Genomic DNA, 19,828 nt, shown 5'->3' with positions numbered 1-19,828 from the left:
AGACACACATAAGATGTTAATCAACGTCATAAATTGATGTTTGAGTCTGGTGATGTTTTGGTTCGTTCTTCCACTTGGGGCAGCAGAGCTGTGATGAGTCTGCAGACACGGAGTCCACAAGAGTCCACCGCAATCGATCTGTCAGTCGAGTCCAGTCGAGTCCATCAAGCCAGCAGAGTCAGTAGAGTCAGTAAGTCCAGTAGAGTCCAGTCAAGTCAGTAAAGTCCCGTAGAGTCGCATTCGAGTCAGTAGAGTCCAGTCGAGTCAGTAGATCCAGTGAGCCGGCGAGTCAGTCGAGTCCAGCGATTCCATTCTATCCAGTAAGAGGCAGTCGAGTCATGAGTCCAGTCGAGTCAGTAGAGAGTCCAGTCAGCGGCGAGCCATAGAGTCCAGTCGAGTCCATCGAGTGCAGGCGAGCCAGTAGAGTCCATCCGAGTCCAGTCGAGCCAGTAGAAAGTCCAGTCTAGTCGAGTCGAGTCAGTCGAGCCGTAGAGTCAAGTAGAGTCCAGTCAAAGTATAGAGTTCACAGTAGAGTCCAGGCGAGCCATAGAGTCCAGTAGAGTCCAGTCCAGTCCAGTAGAGCCAGTCGAGTCAGCAGAGTCCAGTAGAGTCAGTCGAGTCAGTAGAGTCCAGTCGAGTCCAGTAGAGGCAGTCGAGTCAGTAGAGTCCAGTCGAGTCAGTAGAGTCGAGTCCAGTCGAGCCAGTAGAGTACAGTCGAGTCCAGTTCCAGTGACAGTCGGGAGCCGGAGAGTCCAGTCCGATCGAGTCGAGTCCAGTAGAGGCCTGAATCCAGTCGAGCCAGGAGAGTCAGTCCAGTCCGGCCAGTCCCGAGCCAGGAGCGTCCGTAGAGGCAGTCAATCAATAGAGTTACATAAAGTCCAGTACGAGCCAGGAGAGTCCAGTAGAGTCCATCAAGTAGTAGAGTCCATAGAGTCCAGGCGAGCCATAAGGTCCATCGATCCAGTCGAGTGCAGTCAGCCAGTAGAGTCGAGTAGAGTCCAGTTCGAGCCAGTAGAGTCCAGTAGAGTCAGTCAAGCCGCAGAGGTCCAGTAGAGTCAGTAGAGTCCAGTGAGTCCAGTCGAGCCAGTAGAGTCCAGTAGAGTCCAGTCAAGCCAGCAGAGTCCAGTAGAGTCCAGTAGAACCAGTAGAGTCCATAGAGCCATAGAGTCCAGTCAAGTCAGTAGAGTAAAGTAGGTCCAGGCGAGTAGTAGAGTCCATCGAGTCAGTAGAGTCCATTGAGGCCAGTAGAGTCCAAGCAGTAAGAGTCAGTCGAGTCACAGCAGGTACAGTAAGATCAGTCGAGTCAGGGAGAGTCCAGTCGAGTCCAGGTAGAGACATAGAGGCCAGTCGAGTCCAGTAGAGGCATTCGAGTCAGTTAGAGTCCAGTACGGTCAAGTAGAGTCCAGTCCCGATCCAGTCGAGCCAGTAAGTCCAGTCCGAGTCCAGTCGAAGTGCAGTCGAGCCAGTAGAGTCCAGTTCGGTCCAGTCGAGTGCAGTCGAGCCAGTAGAGTCCAGTAGAGTCCAGTCGAGCCAGTAGAGTCCAGTAGAGTCCAGTCAAGCCAGCAGTCCAGTAGAGGCATAGAGTCCAGTAAGGTCCAGTCCAAGAGTACAGGTAGAGTCCAGTTATGAGTCCAGTCGAGCCAGTAAGCCAGTAGAGTCCAGTCAAGCCAGCAGAGTCATAGAGTCCAGTAGAACCAGTAAGAGTACAGTAAGAGGGCAGTAGAGTCATCAAGTCGTAGAGTCCAGTAGAGTCCAGTCGAGTCAGTAAGTCCAGTAGAGTCCAGTCGAGTCAGTAGAGTCCAGTCGAGTCAGTAGAGTCGCAGTTTGAGCCAGTAAAGAGTCCAGTCCAGTAGAGTCAGTCGAGTCAAGCAGATCCAGTCGGTCAGTAGAGTCCAGTCGAGTCCATCGAAGCCAGTAGAGTCCAAGTTCGAGTCCAGTAGAGGGCAGTCGAGTCATAGAGTCCAGGTGAGTCAGTAGAGTCCAGTCGAGTCTCGAGCCATAGAGTCCAGGTCGAGTGCAGTCCGATGGATCGAGCAGTAGAGTCCAGTCGAGTCAAGTCGAGCAGTAGAGTCCAGTCGAGTCAAGTTCAAGTCAAATAGAGTCCAGTAGAGTCCATTCCCAGTCGAGCCGTAGAGTCCAGTAGAGTCCAGTCAGTCCAGTTAGAAGCCAGTCGAGTCGCAAGTCGTAGAGTCAGTCGAGTCAGTCGAGTCAGTAGAGTCCATCGAGTTCCAGTCGAGTCCAGTAGAGGCGTCGGTCCAGTAGAGTCAGTCGAGTCAGTAGAGTTCGAGTCCAGTCGAGCCATATAAAAGAGTCCAGTCGAGTCCAGTCGAGTGCAGGCGAGTCCGTAGAGTCCAGTCGAGTCGATCGAGTCCAGGTAGAGTCAAGTCGAATCCAGTCGAGCCAGAAGTCCAGTCGAGTCCAGTCCAGTCCGTCCGAGCCATTAGAGTCCAGTAGAGGCTAGTCAAGTCAATAGAGTTCAGTATAGTCCAGTCGAGTCCAGTGAGTCCAGTAGAGTCCAGTCAAGTCAGTAGAGTCCAGTAGAGTCCAGCAAGCCAAGTAGTGTCCAGGTAGATTCCCAGTCGAGTGCAAGTCAGTGCAGTCGAGCCATAGAGTCCAGTAGAGTCCAGATCGAGCCAGAAGAGTCCCGAGTAGAGTCCAGTAGAGTCCTCGAGCCATAGAGTCCAGTCGAGCCAGTAAGAGTCCAGTAGAGTCAGTAGAGTCCATTCAAGTCCAGTAGAGTCCATAGAGTCCAGGTCAAGTCCAGTAGAGTCCAGGGTCGAGTCAGTAGAGTCCAGTTGAGCCAGTAGAGTCCAGTCCAGTAGGTCAGTCGAGTCAGCAGAGTCCAGTAGAGTCAGTCGATCGGAGAGTCCAGTAGAGTCAGTAGAGTCCATCAGTCAGTAGAGGCCAGTAGAGTCCAGTCAGTCAGTAGAGTCCGTAAGTCCAGTCAAGTCAGTAGAGTCCATCGAGGCAGTAGAGTCCAGTTGAGCCAGTAGAGTCTCAGTCCGTAGAGTCAGTCCGAGTCAGCAGAGTCCGTAGAGTCAGTCGAATCAGTAGAGTCCAGTCAGCAGTAGAGTCCAGTAGAGTCCAGTAGAGAGTCCATTCCAAGTCAGTAGAGTCCGTCGAGTCAGTAGAGTCCATTTCAGTAGTAAAGTTCCAGTAGAGTCCATCAAGCCAGTAGAGTCATCGAGTCCAGTCAGTCCAGGAGAGGCAAGTCGAGGGGGGTTCCATTAGAGTCAGTAAGTCCCAGTCGAGTCGTAAGAGTCCTCCAGTCGAGTCCAGTCGAGCCAGTAGAGTCCAGTCGAGCCAGTCGAGCAATAGAGTCAGTAGAGTCCATAGATTCAAATAGATCGCATCGAGTCCAGTCGAGTCCAGTAAGAGCCTAAGTCCAGTCGAGTGCAGTCGAGCCCATTAGAGTCCAGTATAGTCCAGTCAAGTCAGTAGAGTCCATTAGAGGCCAGTCCAAGTCAGTAGTCCAGTAGAGTCCAGTTCGAGCCAGGAAGATCAAGTATAGTCCAGTCGAGTCGTAGAGTCCAGTTGAGCCAGTAAGTCCAGTCCAGTAGAGTCATCGAGTCAGCAGAGCCAGTAGAGTCAGTCTAGTCAGTAGAGTCCCAGTCGAGTCCAGTCGAGCCAGTAAGAGTCCCCAGGCAAGTCAGTAGAGTGGCAGTCGAGTCCAGTAACTCATTTAAAATCAATTTTATTGTATAGCCCAAAGGCACAAAGTACATTTGCCTCAGAGGCTTGGCAGTCAGGCAGAGGCGTATAGGCATCGAGTCAGTAGAGGCAGTAGAGGCCCAGTCGAGCCAGAGAGCCAGTCAAGTCATAGAGTGCAGGTCGAGTCCAGTAGGATAAGTAGACTCCAGTAGAGTCCTAGTCGAGCAGTAGAGCCAGTAGGATCTAGAGTCGCAGTAGAGTCCATCGCGTCATTCTAGAGTCCAGTCGAGTCAGAAGAGGTCCAGTAGGATCAGTAGAGTCCGTAAGTCGACCTTGAGCTCAGGAGGGCTGGGCCATGGCTCTGAAGGGCAGGGACTGCCAGTATGTCCTGCTCCGTCTGTTTCCGACATCCAACGTAGAAGCTCGATGAGGTCCTGATAACCGAAATAAAGCCGCGTAAAGCGTCGTCGGTTACCGTGTTGACATGAAAACGTTTCCCTCAAAGTCGACGCCGTGTGAACGCTGTGTGCCTGCAGACAGAGAGGACAGGGTCTACACTGAGAACCAGGACAGAACCGGGTCCTGGATCTAACCCTGAGTCAAATAAAGACCAGACCCCCAGCGAGACCGGAGCACTGTTTCATGGTCTGGACGATCTCCATCCCTGAACACAAAATACAACCGTCACAACCAGAACCGTCACGTGTGCTGCCTGGATCCAGATCCTGACCCTGTTCATTTGGTCTGGACCGGATTACAACCGGACACAGCTGAACCACACCTGGATCAGAACTGTGTACACAACAGGTCCAGCATGGTACACATGATGTCAAGCACTTTAGAAAGTAGATACTTCTTCCCCGCCCGTGGCTGTTCCCTAAAGATTTCCTTCCTGGAAAACCTGGAAAACGGCCACTTACCACGTTCACTGGACAGTTGTGGACACCTGGTTCAGTCGGGGTTGAGGATCACCTGGTCAGGACAACCCCAGTTGGGTAGATCTGGGCGTCGCCCTCTGGGTCCAGATGAACGTCTGATAGGCTCTGAAGTCTGTCAGAGTGACCTCAGCGCTCTCTGGACAGAACTTCAACCAAATCCAGCACGGCGTCATTATCGAAGTCATTCTCAGCATACGTCTCCAACACCGGTTCACTGAGAGACAGGCAGACAGACAGCAGGCAGACAGACAGGTTAATTGCTTCTTAAATGAGTGAACGTGGAACTGTTTGGTGGCGGAACCCCGTCTCTCAGGTGTTACCGTCTGATCCTTCTGGTTGGGTTGACATGAGTTCGGCGTTGTCGTAGTCGGCGAGGACGCCGTCGTTGTCGTCATCGTGGTCGGCAGTCGTCTCCGAGGCCGTCGTTTTATCAGAGTCCACTGGGAACTGTGTGGATGTCTGAAGTTGTCTCTGCTTGTCCTGCAAGGCAGTCTCCGGCCCTGCAGGGGACACACTCTCCGGTCTTATCTGTCGTACATGAGACGTCTGTTACTTCAATGAATAACAACATGTCATACGTGGCCAGGGTTGGTGTCACAGACGCCTCCCACCAGGTCGTTGTCGACCGTCCGTACTGAGAACAGAAACCATGATGAAGACGAGCTGACGTCACGTGATGAGTTTAAACTACGGTACGTATATACGGTCTGTCCTGCCTGTACCGTCAGTACCCCTGTCTGTCTGTACCTGTCCTGTCTGTCTGTACCTGCTCTGTCCTGCCGGTACCTGCCTGTACCGTCTGTCTGTACCTGGCTGTCTGCCTTACCTGCCTGTACCTATCTGGCGGTACCTGTCGGTCTGTCTGTACCTGTCGTAATGTCTGTCTGTCTGTACCCTGTCTTCTGTACTGTCTTCTGTCTGTACCACCTGTCTGTCCTGTCTGTCAGTCCCTGTCTGTCTGCCTGCCGCCTGTCGGTCTGTAACCTGTCGTCTGTCAGCTGTCTGCCTGCCTGTTCTGTCTGTTGTAACTTGCATAGGGTTGCGAGTTCAGGAAAGCTGTCCACAGGCGTGCTCCGCGCTCCGTTCTGCTCTTCTTGTCTTGTCTGCATCCGGGTTCGGTATCCTTGGGAGCAGTTATCCAGCAAAGTTGGGGAATACCTGAAAAACATCACGTCAACGTTAAACGAACGTATCACATACTGATGATGTCATAAGATGATAGAAAACAAGCCAGCTTCATCAACACGATGTCATTCAGGCCAAGACCAATATTCTAAATTCAAATATATTCTAATAATTAAAACAATGAATATTGGCCTGGGAAACATCAGCGGCTGCTCTGCGAGTGGGCGCACGGCGAGACGGGTCAGGGACGGCACTGAGAGAGAGACAACAGGTCTATAGGCCATTAGTTTCATTTCCTTATTTTGTAATGTGGCAGGCACGTCAAAGACATGTGGACTGAAAGAAAAATACCTGCAGAGCAGTTTGTCTGCTTTGTGTGCTTTTAATTCAACGTCCCTAATGTCATATGATCATCACGGCTCTTTACTATTGAAGGTGATCAAATGTCCATGTCTCTTACCGTCCCCCGTCGATGTCGTGGTCACAGGCGTTCTCCCTGTCCGTTGTTGTCAGTGTCTTTCTGGTCACTGTTGGGGACGTTGGGACAGTTATCACAGGGCACCCCGAACGAGTCACTGTCAGAGTTCTGCTGGTCTTTGTTTGGGACCAAACGGCAGTTTGCCTGAGAGACGGGGGACACATGAGGTCAATAGGAACACCCTGAGTCACGGGACGTCGTCAGAGACTACTGAGCACAAACACGCCGTCTGACCTCCACGTTTTTGATGCCGTCTCCGTCGGCGTCCTCACACACTATCTCCGATTTGCGGTTTGTCGGCGTTCCTCCTGAACGGAGTTTGGCGTGTACAGACAGTTGTCCGGTGACAGAGAGCGCCCAATCAGTCACACATACAGAGAGAGGTGAGGTCATGTGACCTACACACGTGATGTTATGTGAGAGGTTCAATCTCTGAGGATCTGCTGAGCGCCACATTCAACGTTACCGCAGACGACACAGGCGTTTATTTATGTCGTCAGAAAGACAGACAGGACTCGACTAAGCTGTGACCATCACAGGATGTCATGACGAGATATGTCACATGTCTCACCTGTTTGCAGTGTGTCGTGTCCAGCAGGGAGAGAGCGTCAGGGTACCCGTCGATGTCCGTGGCCACGCCACACGTGTTTCCCGTTAGCCAGCCCAGCCCACTTACCATACTGCGCGCACACACACACACACCACACACACACACACACACACACACACAACACACACACACACAGTCATGTGTGATTGCTGTATGATCGAGTAAAGGTAAACATTATATTCAGACCTCTGAGCCAATCAATCGTGCTCCTCACCCTGCAGGCCACCTCCCCGTTCCTCTCCATGGGGCAGTGAGGTTGGAGTCACAGGGGTTAAAGGTCAACACGCGCACATGACTTCCTGGAGAAGCAACCTACGTCGGGTTACCAAGGAAACCGGGTTTTACAATCCGCCCACACATAAGAACCCTGAGAACAGGGACGGGACACGTCTTATCTAATGTCCCAATGAGGACGGGACAATCTTTATCTAATGCCTCACTGAGAGACGGGACAACGTCTTTATCTAATGTCCTCACTGAGGACGGGCACGTCTTTATCTAATGTCCTCACTGAGAGGACGGACACGTCCTTTATGTCCTCACTGAGAGACGAGACACGTCTTTTATAGTGCGTCAAAATTAACGCGTTAATTTGTCGATTATTAAAGAATTAACGCGTTAAAAAAATTAACGCAATTAACGCGGTTTTGTTTACTTCGTGGCGGCCGCCATTTTGGATGTGGCCAAAGTAGAGCTTGTTTCCCAGATATAGTAGTGTGGGTGTGATTGGGTGTATAAGAGGCATTAACTTAAAGCCCTCACGGAGACTGCCCTGGGCGGTCGCCCACATTGCCCATAGCTAAAACCGGCCTGCTTGTTTTAGTTTAACGGGCAGATCTGCCACATCCAATATGGCGACACGTAACGTATCGCAGCAACGGACCAATCTGCCAGTGCAGCGTTTATGTGTATGTCTATGATCTATCCTAACTAAAGGAGAGTCCTGTGCATATGTTCATGATCATATCCTAACTAAAGGAGAGTCATGTATATGTCTATGATCTATCATAACTAAAGGAGAGTCTATGTATATATGTCCAGGATCTATCCTAACTAAAGGAGAGTCTAGGTATATATGTCCTATGATCTATCCTAAAAAAACTAAGGAGAGTCTGTATATATGTCTATGATCACCAACTAAAGGAGAGTCCTGTGATATATGTCCTATGATCTATCCTAACTAAAGGAGAGTCTGATGTGTCTATGATCATCCTACTAAAGGAGAGTCTGTTGTTGTATATGATCTATCCTAACTAAGGAGAGTCTGTGCATAATGTCCTATGATCATCCTAACTAAAGGAGAGTCTGTTGTGTAAAGATGGATAAGGGACGGACTTTTAGGGGGAACAGTTTATTTCAAAAGTTGCCTGACTCGTTGGACAAAAACAGGCAATTTTGCACAGTTTGCAAAGCCGATTTAAAATTCCACAGAAGTAACACGACTTTAACATATCACACCTCAAAGCAAACACCCAGTCTACACTACAGGAGTGTGGGCACTCCTCAGTATATTTCCCTCATCTTTTCTTCTGTTTGCACTGTGCAGTGCACCTTAAGCCAATAACATGAATAATTCAATAACTGATCTGAGTTTATTCCTACATTAATTTGATCATTTTACATAAATAAATATTCATTATAAAGCTTCAGTCCAAGAAAATGCATTTAATTTAATTGATACATTTATTGATAGATTAATCACGATGAATCGCGATTAATTCAAGAAATTTTTTGGCGATAATTAGTTATTTTTTTAATCGATTGACAGCCCTAGTCTTTATCTAATGTCCTCACTGAGAGGATGAGACACGTCTTTATCTAATGTCCTCACTGAGAGGACGGGACACGTCTTTATCTAATGTCCTCACTGAGAGGACGGGACACGTCTTTATGTCCCCACTGAGAGGACGAGACACGTCTTTATCCTAATGTCCTCACTGAGGACGGGACAACGTCCTGATCTAATGTCCGTCACTGAGAGGACGGACAACGTCTTTATGTCCTCACTGAGAGGAACGGGACACGTCTTTATCTAATGTCCTCAACTAGAGGACGGGACACGGTCTTTATCTAATGTCCTCACTGAGGACGGGACAAAGTCTATCTAATGTCTCACTGAGAGGATGGGACAAGTCTTTATGTCCTCCTGAGGACGGGACACGTCTTTATGTCCTCACTGGCAGCAGATACAGCTGTCGCTGGACTTGAACTCACCACAGTGTTGATGCACCACAGAGTTGACACACAGGCATCAGGGAGGTCCGACACACTCGTCAATGTCTACACACCCTGGAGAGACAGACGGGAAGAGAAAGACAGCATGTCTAATCCTTATAATACATAACATTATATACCTGTGGGTTCTGTCGTCAGGGTTTACGGGTCCTCACCTGTCTGTGTATCTTGGCGTAATCCAGTCCAGTTCCAGACAGCGGCGCCCCCCCACAGGCCTGGAGGACAGGGCTGACAGCTGAAACCCCCCCACAGTGTTCACCAGGCCTCAGGAGAGAAACACGGCTGCAGCCACACTGACACAGGAGAGGATGGTTAACACGTGACGTGGTAGAGAGGGGGGTTAAACACGTGACGTGTAGAGAGGGGGGTAACACGTGACGTGTAGAGAGGGGGGTACGACGTGACGTGTAGAGAGGGGGTTAACAGCGTGAACGTGTAGAGAGGGGGGGGTTAACGCGTGACGTGAGAGAGGGGGGTACGCAGGACTGTAGAGAGGGGGGTTTAACGCGTGACGTGTAGAGAGGGGTGTTTAACAGGGTGACGTGTAGAAGAGGGGGGTTAACGCGTGACGTGTAGAGAGGGGGGTTAACGCGTGACGCGTAGAGAGGGGGGTTAACGCGTGACGCGTAGAGAGGATGGTTAACGCGTGACGTGTAGAGAGGGGGGTTAACGCGTGACGTGTAGAGAGGATGGTTAACGCGTGACGCGTAGAGAGGGGCGTTAACGCGTGACGCGTAGCGAGGGGGGTTACGCGTGAAGTGGAGCGAGGGGGGTTAACGCGTGAACGCGTAGAGAGGGGGGTTAACGCGTGACGCGTAGAGAGGGGGGTTAACGCGTGACGCGTAGAGAGGGGGGTTAACGCGTGACGCGTAGAGAGGGTCGTTAACGAGTGACGCGTAGAGAGGGGCGTTAACGCGCGACGTGCAGAGAGGGGGCGGTTGTTAACGCGTGACGCGCAGAGAGAGGGGGGTTAACGCGTGACTGTAGAGAGGGGGGTTAACGCGTGACGTGCAGAGAGGGGCGTTAACGCGTGACGCGTAGAGAGGGGGGTTAACGCGTGACGCGTAGAGAGGGGGGTTAACGCGTGACGCGTAGAGAGGGGGGTTAACGCGTGACGTGTAGAGAGGGGCGTTAACGCGTGACGCGCAGAGAGGGGGGTTAACGCGTGACGTGTAGAGAGGGGGGTTAACGCGTGACGTGCAGAGAGGGGCGTTAACGCGTGACGCGTAGAGAGGGGGGTTAACGCGTGACGCGTAGAGAGGGTGGTTAACGCGTGACGCGTAGCAGAGGGGCGTTAACGCGCGATGACGCGGTGACGCGTAGCGGGGGGGTTAACGCGTGACGGTAGCCGAGGGGGGTTAACGTGTGACGCGTATGCGAGGGGGGTTAAACGCGTGAACGCGTAGAGAGGGGGGTTGTACGCGCTGACTCGTAGAGAGGGGGGTTAACGCGTGACGTGGCAGAGAGGGGGGTTAAAACGTGTTACCTCGTCGATGTCCTCGACAGTGATGTCCCGTTCCCGGTGTTCCAGGTGGGCAGGGTCCACAGGTGTATCGAGATACTGCAGACTGTCCATACAGGACACGCCTTTATAACACGGGTTTGGAGAGCACGAGACCGAGGCGTCATGGAAACCTTAGAGAGACAGACAGGAAGACCGTCTTTAAGGGTCAGGTCCTCAGAGACAGACAGGTTTAGGACAGAGAGAAGAAGACGGCGTGCTGACTCACCACAGACCTGACCACTCCAGAATGGTGTCCTGATCAGAGACATCTCCTTTCCCTGTGGACCACACCACACTTCAGGAGACATGGTACGACCTGTCTGTCTCACCTGTCTGTCTCTCTGCCTGTCCTACCTGCTCTCTGATGTCCTGTTCTGCTGTCCTCACCTGTCTGTCTCTCTGCTGGTCTCACCTGCTCTCTGTGTCCGTCGGTCGGTCTCGCCTGTCTGTCTCGCTGCCCTGTCTCACCTGGCTCTCTGATGTCGCCTGTCTTCTGTCTCTCTGACTGTCTCACCTGCTCTCTGATGTCCTGTCTGTCACACTGTCGGTCCTCTCTGCCTGTCTCACCTGCATCTCTGATGTCCCGTCTGTCTGTCTCACCTGTCTGTCGCTCTGCTGTCCACCTGCTTTCTGATGTCCCGTCTGTCCTGTCTCACCTGTCTGTCTCTCTGCCAGTTCGACCTGCTCTCTGATGTCTCTGTCCCGTCACTGGCCCTCTCTCCACGGATACATGTTGAAGATGATGAGCTGAACCAATCAGAGCCTTGGTGTGGTCACCTGACAGGAAAGCGTGAGTATCATGATGAGCTGCGTGCTGATTGGCTGGAATCTAAAGTTCTGACTGTGGTTCTGACTCACCGAGGATGGAGTGGACCTCCCCGCTCACTGTGGATCAGAGGCCATGCTCAGTCATTGATCATTGATCACTGATTACTGACTGTGCAGGTGTGATGCTGCAGGTGAGCTCACCTGAGTTGTAGGCTGAAGAGTCTCCTTGAAACGGGCAGTCATCGAAGAGTCCAGCTTGGCCACGCTGCCCGCCCCCCTAGAGCCAGTCTGAGGGACTCCACCGCCCCTGAAACAACACCACACCACCATGAGTCCTGATCCTGAGCACAGACCTGATCCTGATCACGACACTGATCCTGATCAGCAAGACCCATGATTTAACCTGAGCACAGACCTGATCCTGATCACAGACCTGATCCTGATCACAGACCTGATTCTAAACCTGAGCACAGACCTAGCCTGATCAAGACCTGATCCGGAATCCTAGCACGACCTGATCCTGATCACAGACTGATCCTACACGACCTGATCCTGATCCTGAGCAAGACCCTGATCCTGATCACAGACCTTCATCCTGAGCACAGAACCTGAGGTGTCTCTGTCGTCTGACCTGTCTGACCTGTCTCTCTCTCTCTGGTCTGCCTGTCTGACCTGTCTCTCTGTCTGACGCTGTCCTCTCTGTCTGCTCTGATCCTGTCCTGTCTGTCGGAACTGTCTCCTCTCTCTGCTGATCCCTGTCTGACCTGTCGTCTGGCGGACCTCGTCTCTCTCTCTCCACTCTCTGTCTAGCTGTCTCCTCGTCTTCTGTCCTGAACCCGTCTTCTTCCCTGCGTCTGCCATCTCTCGTCTGACCTGTCTCTCTCTTTGCCTGTCTGTCTGTCTGACCTGTCTCTCCCTACTGTCTGATCTACCTGCTCCCTCTCTGTCTGTCTGACCTGTCTCTCTCTCTCTCCTCTGTCTGTCTGTGTCTCACCCATACTCTCTGTCTGACCTGTCTCTCTCTTTGCCTGTCTGTCGACCTGTCTGTGTCTGAACTGTCTCTCTCCCTGTCTGTCTGTACTGACCCGTCTCTCTCTCTATCTGTCTCGTCCTGACCTGTCTCTCTCTCTCTGTCCTGTCCTGTCTTGGGGGTCTTGGTCCATGTTCTCAAACCCATCTCTCCTGTCTGACCTGTCCTCTCTCTTTGCCTGTCTGTCTGTCTGAACTGTCTCTCTCTCTTCCTGCTGTCTGACTAGTCTGTCTACCCGTCTCTCATCCCTCCTTCTGTCCTGTCTGACCTGTCTGCTCTCTCTGCCTGCTGACCTGTCCTCTCTCTACCTGGTCTGTCTGACCTGTACCTCTCTCTCTCTCTGGCTCCTGTCTGACCTGGTCTCCCTATCGTCTGATCTGCCTGTCTGCTCTCTCTCTCACTTGCTCTGTCCTGACCTACCTCGCGCCTCTCCTCTCGTCTCCTCATGCCTCAATCTCCTCTCTCTCCTCTCTGTCTGTCTGTCCTGTCTAGCTCTCAGACCATCTCTCTGTCTGACCTGTCTCTCTCTTGAGCCTTCGTCCTGACCTGTCTGTCTGTCTGAACTGTCTCTCTCTCTCTCTGTCTGTCTGACCCGTATCTCTCTCTATCTGTCTGTCTGACCTGGCTCTCTCCTCTCTGTCTGTCTGTCTGTCTCTACCTCTCTCTGTCCGGTCGGACCTGTTCTTCGTCGATATCTCTTCTGCCTGTCGTCTGACCTGTCTGCTGTCTGAACTGTCCTCTCAGTTCGGCCTGTCTGTCTGTCTGACCCGTCGCTCTCTCTATCTGTCGTCTGGACCTGTCTCTTCTCTCTGCCTGCACTGACCTGGTCTCGCTCTCTCGGCCTGTCCTGACTTGTCTCTCTCATGCCTGTTCGGTCTGACCCTTCTCTGCTCTCCTCTGTCTGTACCTGTACCTCTCTCTCTCCTGTCTGTCTGACCTGGTATCTCTCCTCTGCCTTCTGTTCTGACCTGTCTCTTCTCTCGCCTGTCTGTCGACCCTCTCTCGCTCTCTGTCTGTCTGACCTATGCTCTCTCTCTGCTGTCTGTCTGACCTGTCTCGCTCTCTGCTGTCTGTCTGACTGTCTCTCGCCTCTCTCTGTCTGTACTGACCTGTCTCTCTTCTCTCTCTGGCGTTCCCCTGACCTGTCTCTCTCTCTATCCCTCTCTCTCTCTGTCTGTCTGACCTGTCTCTCTCTCTCGATCTCTCTCTCTGCTGTGCTGTCTACCTGTAGTCGGGCGGAGGCCTCTGGTCCGTGGCTGATCTCTCCACCATCTCCGCCTTCTCTGGGCAGATGGACAAGGGCGGCAGGCCCCTGGCTGGAGGTCGGCCAATCGGCAGTTGGGAAGTATAGCTCCTGTGTCATGTTGTCACGGTGAAGCCCGCCCAGCCGCAGGATGATGGAGTGGCTCCGACCATCAAGGACGGTCGTTCTGCAGGTTCACCTTCACCGGTGTGGAGCTTCCCGTCAGCCCCGGACATACCTGACCAGAACTGGAGGGGGAGGAAGAGGAGGAAGAGGAGCGGGGAGGGGGAGGAGGAGGATGGGGAGGAAAGAGGAGAGGGAGATGGGATGAGTAGGAGTAATAGGAGAATAGATGGTTTGTAGAGGATTAGGAAGAGGAGGTTGAGTAGGTGGAGGTGGAGTATTAGGATTTGGGAGGAAGATTATTAGGTATAGTGAGGATTATGAGTATTCAGAGTCTGAAGAGGAGGGGGGGAAGATAGAGAGAGGAGGGGGAGGGATGTGGAGAGTATGAGGAAGATAGGGAGGAGGAAAGGGTAGTAGGAGTTTTATTAATGGGGTAATGGGGAGGAGGAGGAGGATAATAGAGGAGGAGGATGTGTATGAATGGTAGTGAAGGAGTATGAATAGTCTTCTTTTTTTGGTTCGTATTCGTCTTGTGATTAATTGTTTTGGTATTTACTTTTTCGGAATGAGGATGATGCGTGTACCTTGGTGTTTATGCGTATGGTGATGAATATTAGGCGTCCGATGATTTTAGGCTTAGGATGTTTTTTCGTCAGATGATGCGAGTTGCCTCATTAAGGTGGAGTAAGAGGTCTTTTGATTCCCCTTCGTCTTCCTATTTTTCCTCTTCGGTTTAGTCAATGCTTTTATGACCCCTTCGGCTTACTCGTCTTTTGGTCTTCAGCTTATTTCGCCTTGCGCTTAGTTTGTTACCCTTCTTCGTCCGCTTTATGGGGACCTCCTTCTGCAGTTGGATTCACATTCTTCTTCACCTCTTCTTGTCTTAATCGTCATTCCTCGGTTCCTCTTCTGTTGCTTACTCGGCTTATTCCTCTTCTTTTTCTTCTTCTGTTTCCCTCGCGTCTTCCTTCCTCCTTCTTTTATTTTCCTCGTATTTGTCCGCTTATTAGTCTTTTGCAGCGTCTTCTTCCCTCCTCTTGTGTACGGATTCTCAGATCTTCTCTCTTCTCTCCCTTCCTCCCTTATTTCCATTCGTCCTCGAGGACATTAGATAAAGACGTGTCCCGTCCTCAGTGAGGACATTAGATAAAGACGTGTCCCGTCCTCTCAGTGAGGACATTAGATAAAGACGTGTCCCGTCCTCAGTGAGGACATTAGATAAAGACGTGTCCCGTCCTGTTCTCAGGGTTCTTATAAGTGTGGCGGATGTAAACCCGGTTTCCTCGGTAACCAGACGTCAGGTTGCTTCTCCAGGAAGTCATGTGCGGCGTTGACCTTTAACCCCTGTGACTCCAACGCTCACTGCACCATGGAGAGGAACGGGGAGGTGGCCTGCAGGGTGAGAGCACGATGCTGATTGGCTCAGAGGTCTGAAATATAATGTTTACCTTTACTCGATCATACAGCAATCACACATGACTGTGTGTGTGTGTGTGTGTGTGTGTGTGTGTGTGTGCGCGCAGTGTAACGTGGGCTGGGCTGGTAACGGGAACACGTGTGGCGTGGACACGGACATCGACGGGTACCCTGACCGCTCTCTGCCCTGCATGGACAACGACAAACACTGCAAACAGGTGAGACATGTGACATCATCATCGTCATGACATCCTGTGATGTCACAGCTTAAAGTCGAGTCCTGTCTGTCTTTCATGACGACATAAATAAATCACTGTGTCGTCTGCGTAACGTTGAATGTGGCGCTCAGCAGATCCTCAGAGATGAACCTCTCACATAACATCACGTGTAAGGTCACATGACATCACCTTCCTCTGTATGTGTGACTGATTGGCTGCTCTCTGTCACCAGGACAACTGTCTGTACACGCCAAACTCCGGTCAGGAGGACGCCGACAACGACAGCATCGGAGATCAGTGTGATGAGGACGCCGACGGAGACGGCATCAAAAACGTGGAGGTCAGACGGCGTGTTTGTGCTCAGTAGTCTCTGACGACGTCACGTGACCTCAGGTGTGTTCATGTGACCTCATGTGTCCCCCGTCTCTCAGGATAACTGCCGTTTGGTCCCAAACAAAGACCAGCAGAACTCTGACAGTGACTCGTTCGGGGACGCCTGTGATAACTGTCCCAACGTCCCCAACAGTGACCAGAAAGACACTGACAACAACGGACAGGGAGACGCCTGTGACCACGACATCGACGGGGACGGTAAGAGACAATGGACATGTGATCACCTTCAATAGTAAAGAGCCGTGATCATAATGACATTAGGGACGTTTGAATCTAAAAGCACACAAAGAGACATAACTGCTCTGCAGGTATTTTTATTTCAGTCAACATGTCTTTGACGTGCCTGCACATTACAAAATAAGGAAATGAACTAATGGCCTATAGACCTGTCTGTCTCTCTCTCAGTGACCGTCCCTGACCCGTCTCGCAGTGCGCCCACTCGCAGAGCAGCCGCTGATGTTTCCCAGTCCAATATTCATTGTTTTAATATTAGAATATATTTGAATTTAGAATATTGGTCTGGGCCCTGAATGACATCGTGTTTGATGAAGCTCATTGTTTTCTATCTTTATGACATCATCAGTATGTCATAACGTCTTTAAACGTTGACGTGATGTTTGTTCAGGTATTCCAAACGTTCTGGATAACTGTCCCAAGGTACCGAACCCGATGCAGACAGACAGAGACAGAGACGGAGTCGGAGACGCCTGTGACAGCTGTCCTGAACTCAGCAACCCTATGCAGGTACAGACAGACAGACAGGCAGGCAGACAGACTGACAGACAGACAGGTACAGACAGACAGGCAGGCAGGCAGACAGACAGACTGACAGACAGACAGACAGGTACAGACAGACAGACAGGTACAGACAGACAGGTACAGACAGATAGGTACAGGCAGGTACAGGCAGACAGACAGGTACAGGCAGACAGACAGGTACAGACAGACAGGTACAGGCAGGTACAGGCAGACAGACAGGTACAGACAGACAGACAGGTACAGACAGACAGGTACTGACAGGTACAGGCAGACAGACAGTATATACGTACAGTAGTTTAAACTCATCACGTGACGTCAGCTCGTCTTCATCATGGTTTCTGTTTCTCAGACGGACGTCGACAACGACCTGGTGGGAGACGTCTGTGACACCAACCTGGACACGTATGACATGTTGATTATTTCATTGAAGTAACAGACAGTCTCATGTACAGACAGACTAAGACAGAGAGTGTGTCCCCTGCAGGGACGGAGACGGACTGCAGGACAGCAGAGACAACTGTCCAGACATCCCCAACAGTTCCCAGCTGGACTCTGATAACGACGGCCTCGGAGACGACTGCGACCACGATGACGACAACGACGGCGTCCTCGACGACTACGACAACTGCCGACTCATTGTCAACCCCAACCAGAAGGACTCAGACGGTAACACCTGAGAGACGGGGTCCGCCACAAACAGTTCCACGTCACCTCATTTAAGAAGCATTAACCTGTCTGTCTGCCTGCCTGTCTGTCTGCCTGTCTCTCAGTGAACGGTGTTGGAGACGTCTGTGAGAATGACTTCGATAATGACGCCGTGCTGGATTTGGTTGACGTCTGTCCAGAGAGCGCTGAGGTCACTCTGACAGACTTCAGAGCCTATCAGACGGTCATCCTGGACCCAGAGGGCGACGCCCAGATCGACCCCAACTGGGTGGTCCTGAACCAGGTGATCCTCAACCACCTGACATGAACCAGGTGTCCACAACTGTCCAGATGAACGTGGTAATGTGGCCGTTTCCAGGTTTTCCAGGAAATCTTTAGGACAGCCACGGGGGAAGAAGTATCTATATTCTAAAGTGCTGACATCATGTGTACCATGCTGGACCTGTTGTGTAACAGTTCTGATCCAGGTGTGCTTCAGCTGTGTCAGGTGTAATCCGGTCCAGACCAAATGAACAGGGTCAGGATCTGGATCCAGGCAGCACCACGTGACGGTTCTGGTGTGACGGTTGTATTTTGTGTTCAGGGCATGGAGATCGTCCAGACCATGAACAGTGATCCCGGTCTCGCTGTGGGTATGTGTCTTTATTTGACTCAGGGTTAGATCCAGGACCCGGTTCTGCTCCTGGTCTCAGTGTAGACCCTGTCCTCCTCTGTCTGCAGGCTACACAGCGTTCAACGGCGTCGACTTTGAGGGAACGTTTCATGTCAACACGGTAACCGACGACGATTACGCCGGCTTTATTTTCGGGTATCAGGACTCATCGAGCTTCTACGTGGTGATGTGGAAACAGACGGAGCAGACATACTGGCAGTCCCTGCCCTTCAGAGCCATGGCCCAGCCCGCCCTGCAGCTCAAGGTCCGACTCTACGGACTCTACTGATCCTACTGGACTCTTCTGACTCGACTGGACTCTACTGACTCGATTGGACTCTACTGGACTCTACTGATCCTACTGGACTCTACTGACTCGACTAGACTCTACTGGAGTCTACTGATCCTACTGGACTCGACTGCACTCTACTGACTTGACTGGACTCTACTGGCTCGACTGGACTCTACTGGACTCTACTGACTCGACTGCCTCTACTGCCTCTGCCTCGACTGCCAAGCCCTCTGAGGCAAATGTACTTTGTGACTTTGGGCTATACAAATAAAATTGATTTGAAATTGATTTACTGGACTCGACTGCACTCTACTGACTTGACTGGACTCTACTGGCTCGACTGGACTCGACTGGACTCTACTGACTCGACTGCCTCTACTGCCTCTGCCTCGACTGCCAAGCCCTCTGAGGCAAATGTACTTTGTGACTTTGGGCTATACAAATAAAATTGATTTGAAATTGATTTACTGGACTCGACTGCACTCTACTGACTTGACTGGACTCTACTGGCTCGACTGGACTCGACTGGACTCTACTGACTCGACTGCCTCTACTGCCTCTGCCTCGACTGCCAAGCCCTCTGAGGCAAATGTACTTTGTGACTTTGGGCTATACAAATAAAATTGATTTGAAATTGATTTACTGGACTCGACTGCACTCTACTGACTTGACTGGACTCTACTGGCTCGACTGGACTCGACTGGACTCTACTGACTCGACTGACTCTACTGGACTCTGCTGACTCGACTGACTCTACTGGACTGGACTCTACTGGCTCAACTGGACTCTACTGACTCGACTGGACTCTACTGGACTCTACTGGCTCGACTGGACTCTACTGGACTCTACTGGCTCTACTGGACTCGACTGGACTCGACTGGACTCTATTGGACTCTACTGGACTCTACTGGACTCTACTGGCTCGACTGGACTCGACTGGACTCTACTGGCTCGACTGGACTCGACTGGACTCTACTGACTCGACTGGACTCTACTGACTCTACTGACTCGACTGCCTCTACTGGACTCGACTGGACTCGACTGGACTCTACTGGCTTGACTGGACTCTACTGGACTTTACTGACTCGAATGGACTCTACTGACTCGACTGGACTCTACTGACTTGAATGGACTCTACTGGACTCTACTGGACTCTACTGGCTTGACTGGACTCTACTGATTCGACTGACTCTACTGGACTCTGCTGACTCGACTGACTCTACTGGACTGGACTCTACTGGCTCAACTGGACTCTACTGACTCGACTGGACTCTACTGACTTGACTGGACTCTACTGGACTCTACTGACTTGACTGGACTCTACTGACTCTACTGGACTCTACTGGCTCGACTGGACTCTACTGGCTCGACTGGACTCTACTGGACTCTACTGGACTCTGCTGGCTCGACTGGACTCTACTGGACTCTACTGGCTCGACTGCACTTGACTGCACTCGACTGGACTCGACTGGACACTACTGGCTTGGCTGGACTCTACTGGACTCTACTGACTTGACTGGACTCTACTGGCTCGACTGGACTCTACTGGACTCTATTGACTTGACTGGACTCGACTGGACTCTACTGGCTCGACTGGACTCGACTGGACTCTACTGGCTCGACTGCACTCGACTGGACTCGACTGGACTCTACTGGCTCGACTGGACTCGACTGGACTCTACTGACTCGACTGGACTCTACTGGCTCCGCTGCCCCCTCTTGGC

General features: G+C 51.6%; 1 protein-coding gene and 2 long non-coding RNA genes across 3 annotated transcripts in view; 1 reads left to right on the top strand and 2 right to left on the bottom strand.

The window, feature by feature from the left end:
* Positions 1 to 11,273: 11,273 nt before the first annotated feature.
* On the bottom strand, positions 11,274 to 11,550 carry LOC113744661 (uncharacterized). The gene is made up of 3 exons (XR_003461717.1): positions 11,511 to 11,550; positions 11,400 to 11,426; positions 11,274 to 11,318 (listed from the first exon to the last, which is right to left on the bottom strand). It is a non-coding gene; the product is annotated as an uncharacterized LOC113744661 (long non-coding RNA).
* A 63-nt stretch (positions 11,551 to 11,613) lies between these two features.
* LOC113744662 (uncharacterized) lies at positions 11,614 to 11,899 on the bottom strand. The gene is made up of 4 exons (XR_003461718.1): positions 11,879 to 11,899; positions 11,824 to 11,840; positions 11,725 to 11,784; positions 11,614 to 11,662 (listed from the first exon to the last, which is right to left on the bottom strand). It is a non-coding gene; the product is annotated as an uncharacterized LOC113744662 (long non-coding RNA).
* Positions 11,900 to 14,929: 3,030 nt separating this feature from the next.
* Positions 14,930 to 19,828, top strand: part of thbs3a (thrombospondin 3a) — an 8,512-nt gene continuing 3,613 nt past the window's right edge. The window contains exons 1-10 of the mRNA XM_027275317.1: positions 14,930 to 15,107; positions 15,232 to 15,342; positions 15,575 to 15,682; positions 15,774 to 15,933; positions 16,361 to 16,479; positions 16,844 to 16,896; positions 16,979 to 17,160; positions 17,265 to 17,443; positions 17,744 to 17,792; positions 17,881 to 18,077. Of these exons, the coding sequence (XP_027131118.1) occupies positions 15,078 to 15,107; positions 15,232 to 15,342; positions 15,575 to 15,682; positions 15,774 to 15,933; positions 16,361 to 16,479; positions 16,844 to 16,896; positions 16,979 to 17,160; positions 17,265 to 17,443; positions 17,744 to 17,792; positions 17,881 to 18,077 (1,188 nt within the window). The 5' untranslated portion in view covers positions 14,930 to 15,077. The remainder of the gene's footprint in view (positions 15,108 to 15,231; positions 15,343 to 15,574; positions 15,683 to 15,773; positions 15,934 to 16,360; positions 16,480 to 16,843; positions 16,897 to 16,978; positions 17,161 to 17,264; positions 17,444 to 17,743; positions 17,793 to 17,880; positions 18,078 to 19,828) is intronic.

The sequence above is a fragment of the Larimichthys crocea genome, unplaced genomic scaffold, assembly GCF_000972845.2.
Source record: "Larimichthys crocea isolate SSNF unplaced genomic scaffold, L_crocea_2.0 scaffold100, whole genome shotgun sequence".
Lineage (NCBI taxonomy): Eukaryota > Metazoa > Chordata > Actinopteri > Sciaenidae > Larimichthys > Larimichthys crocea.
Note: the sequence above shows the minus strand (reverse complement) of the source record. Positions and strands in the feature narration are given on the sequence as shown.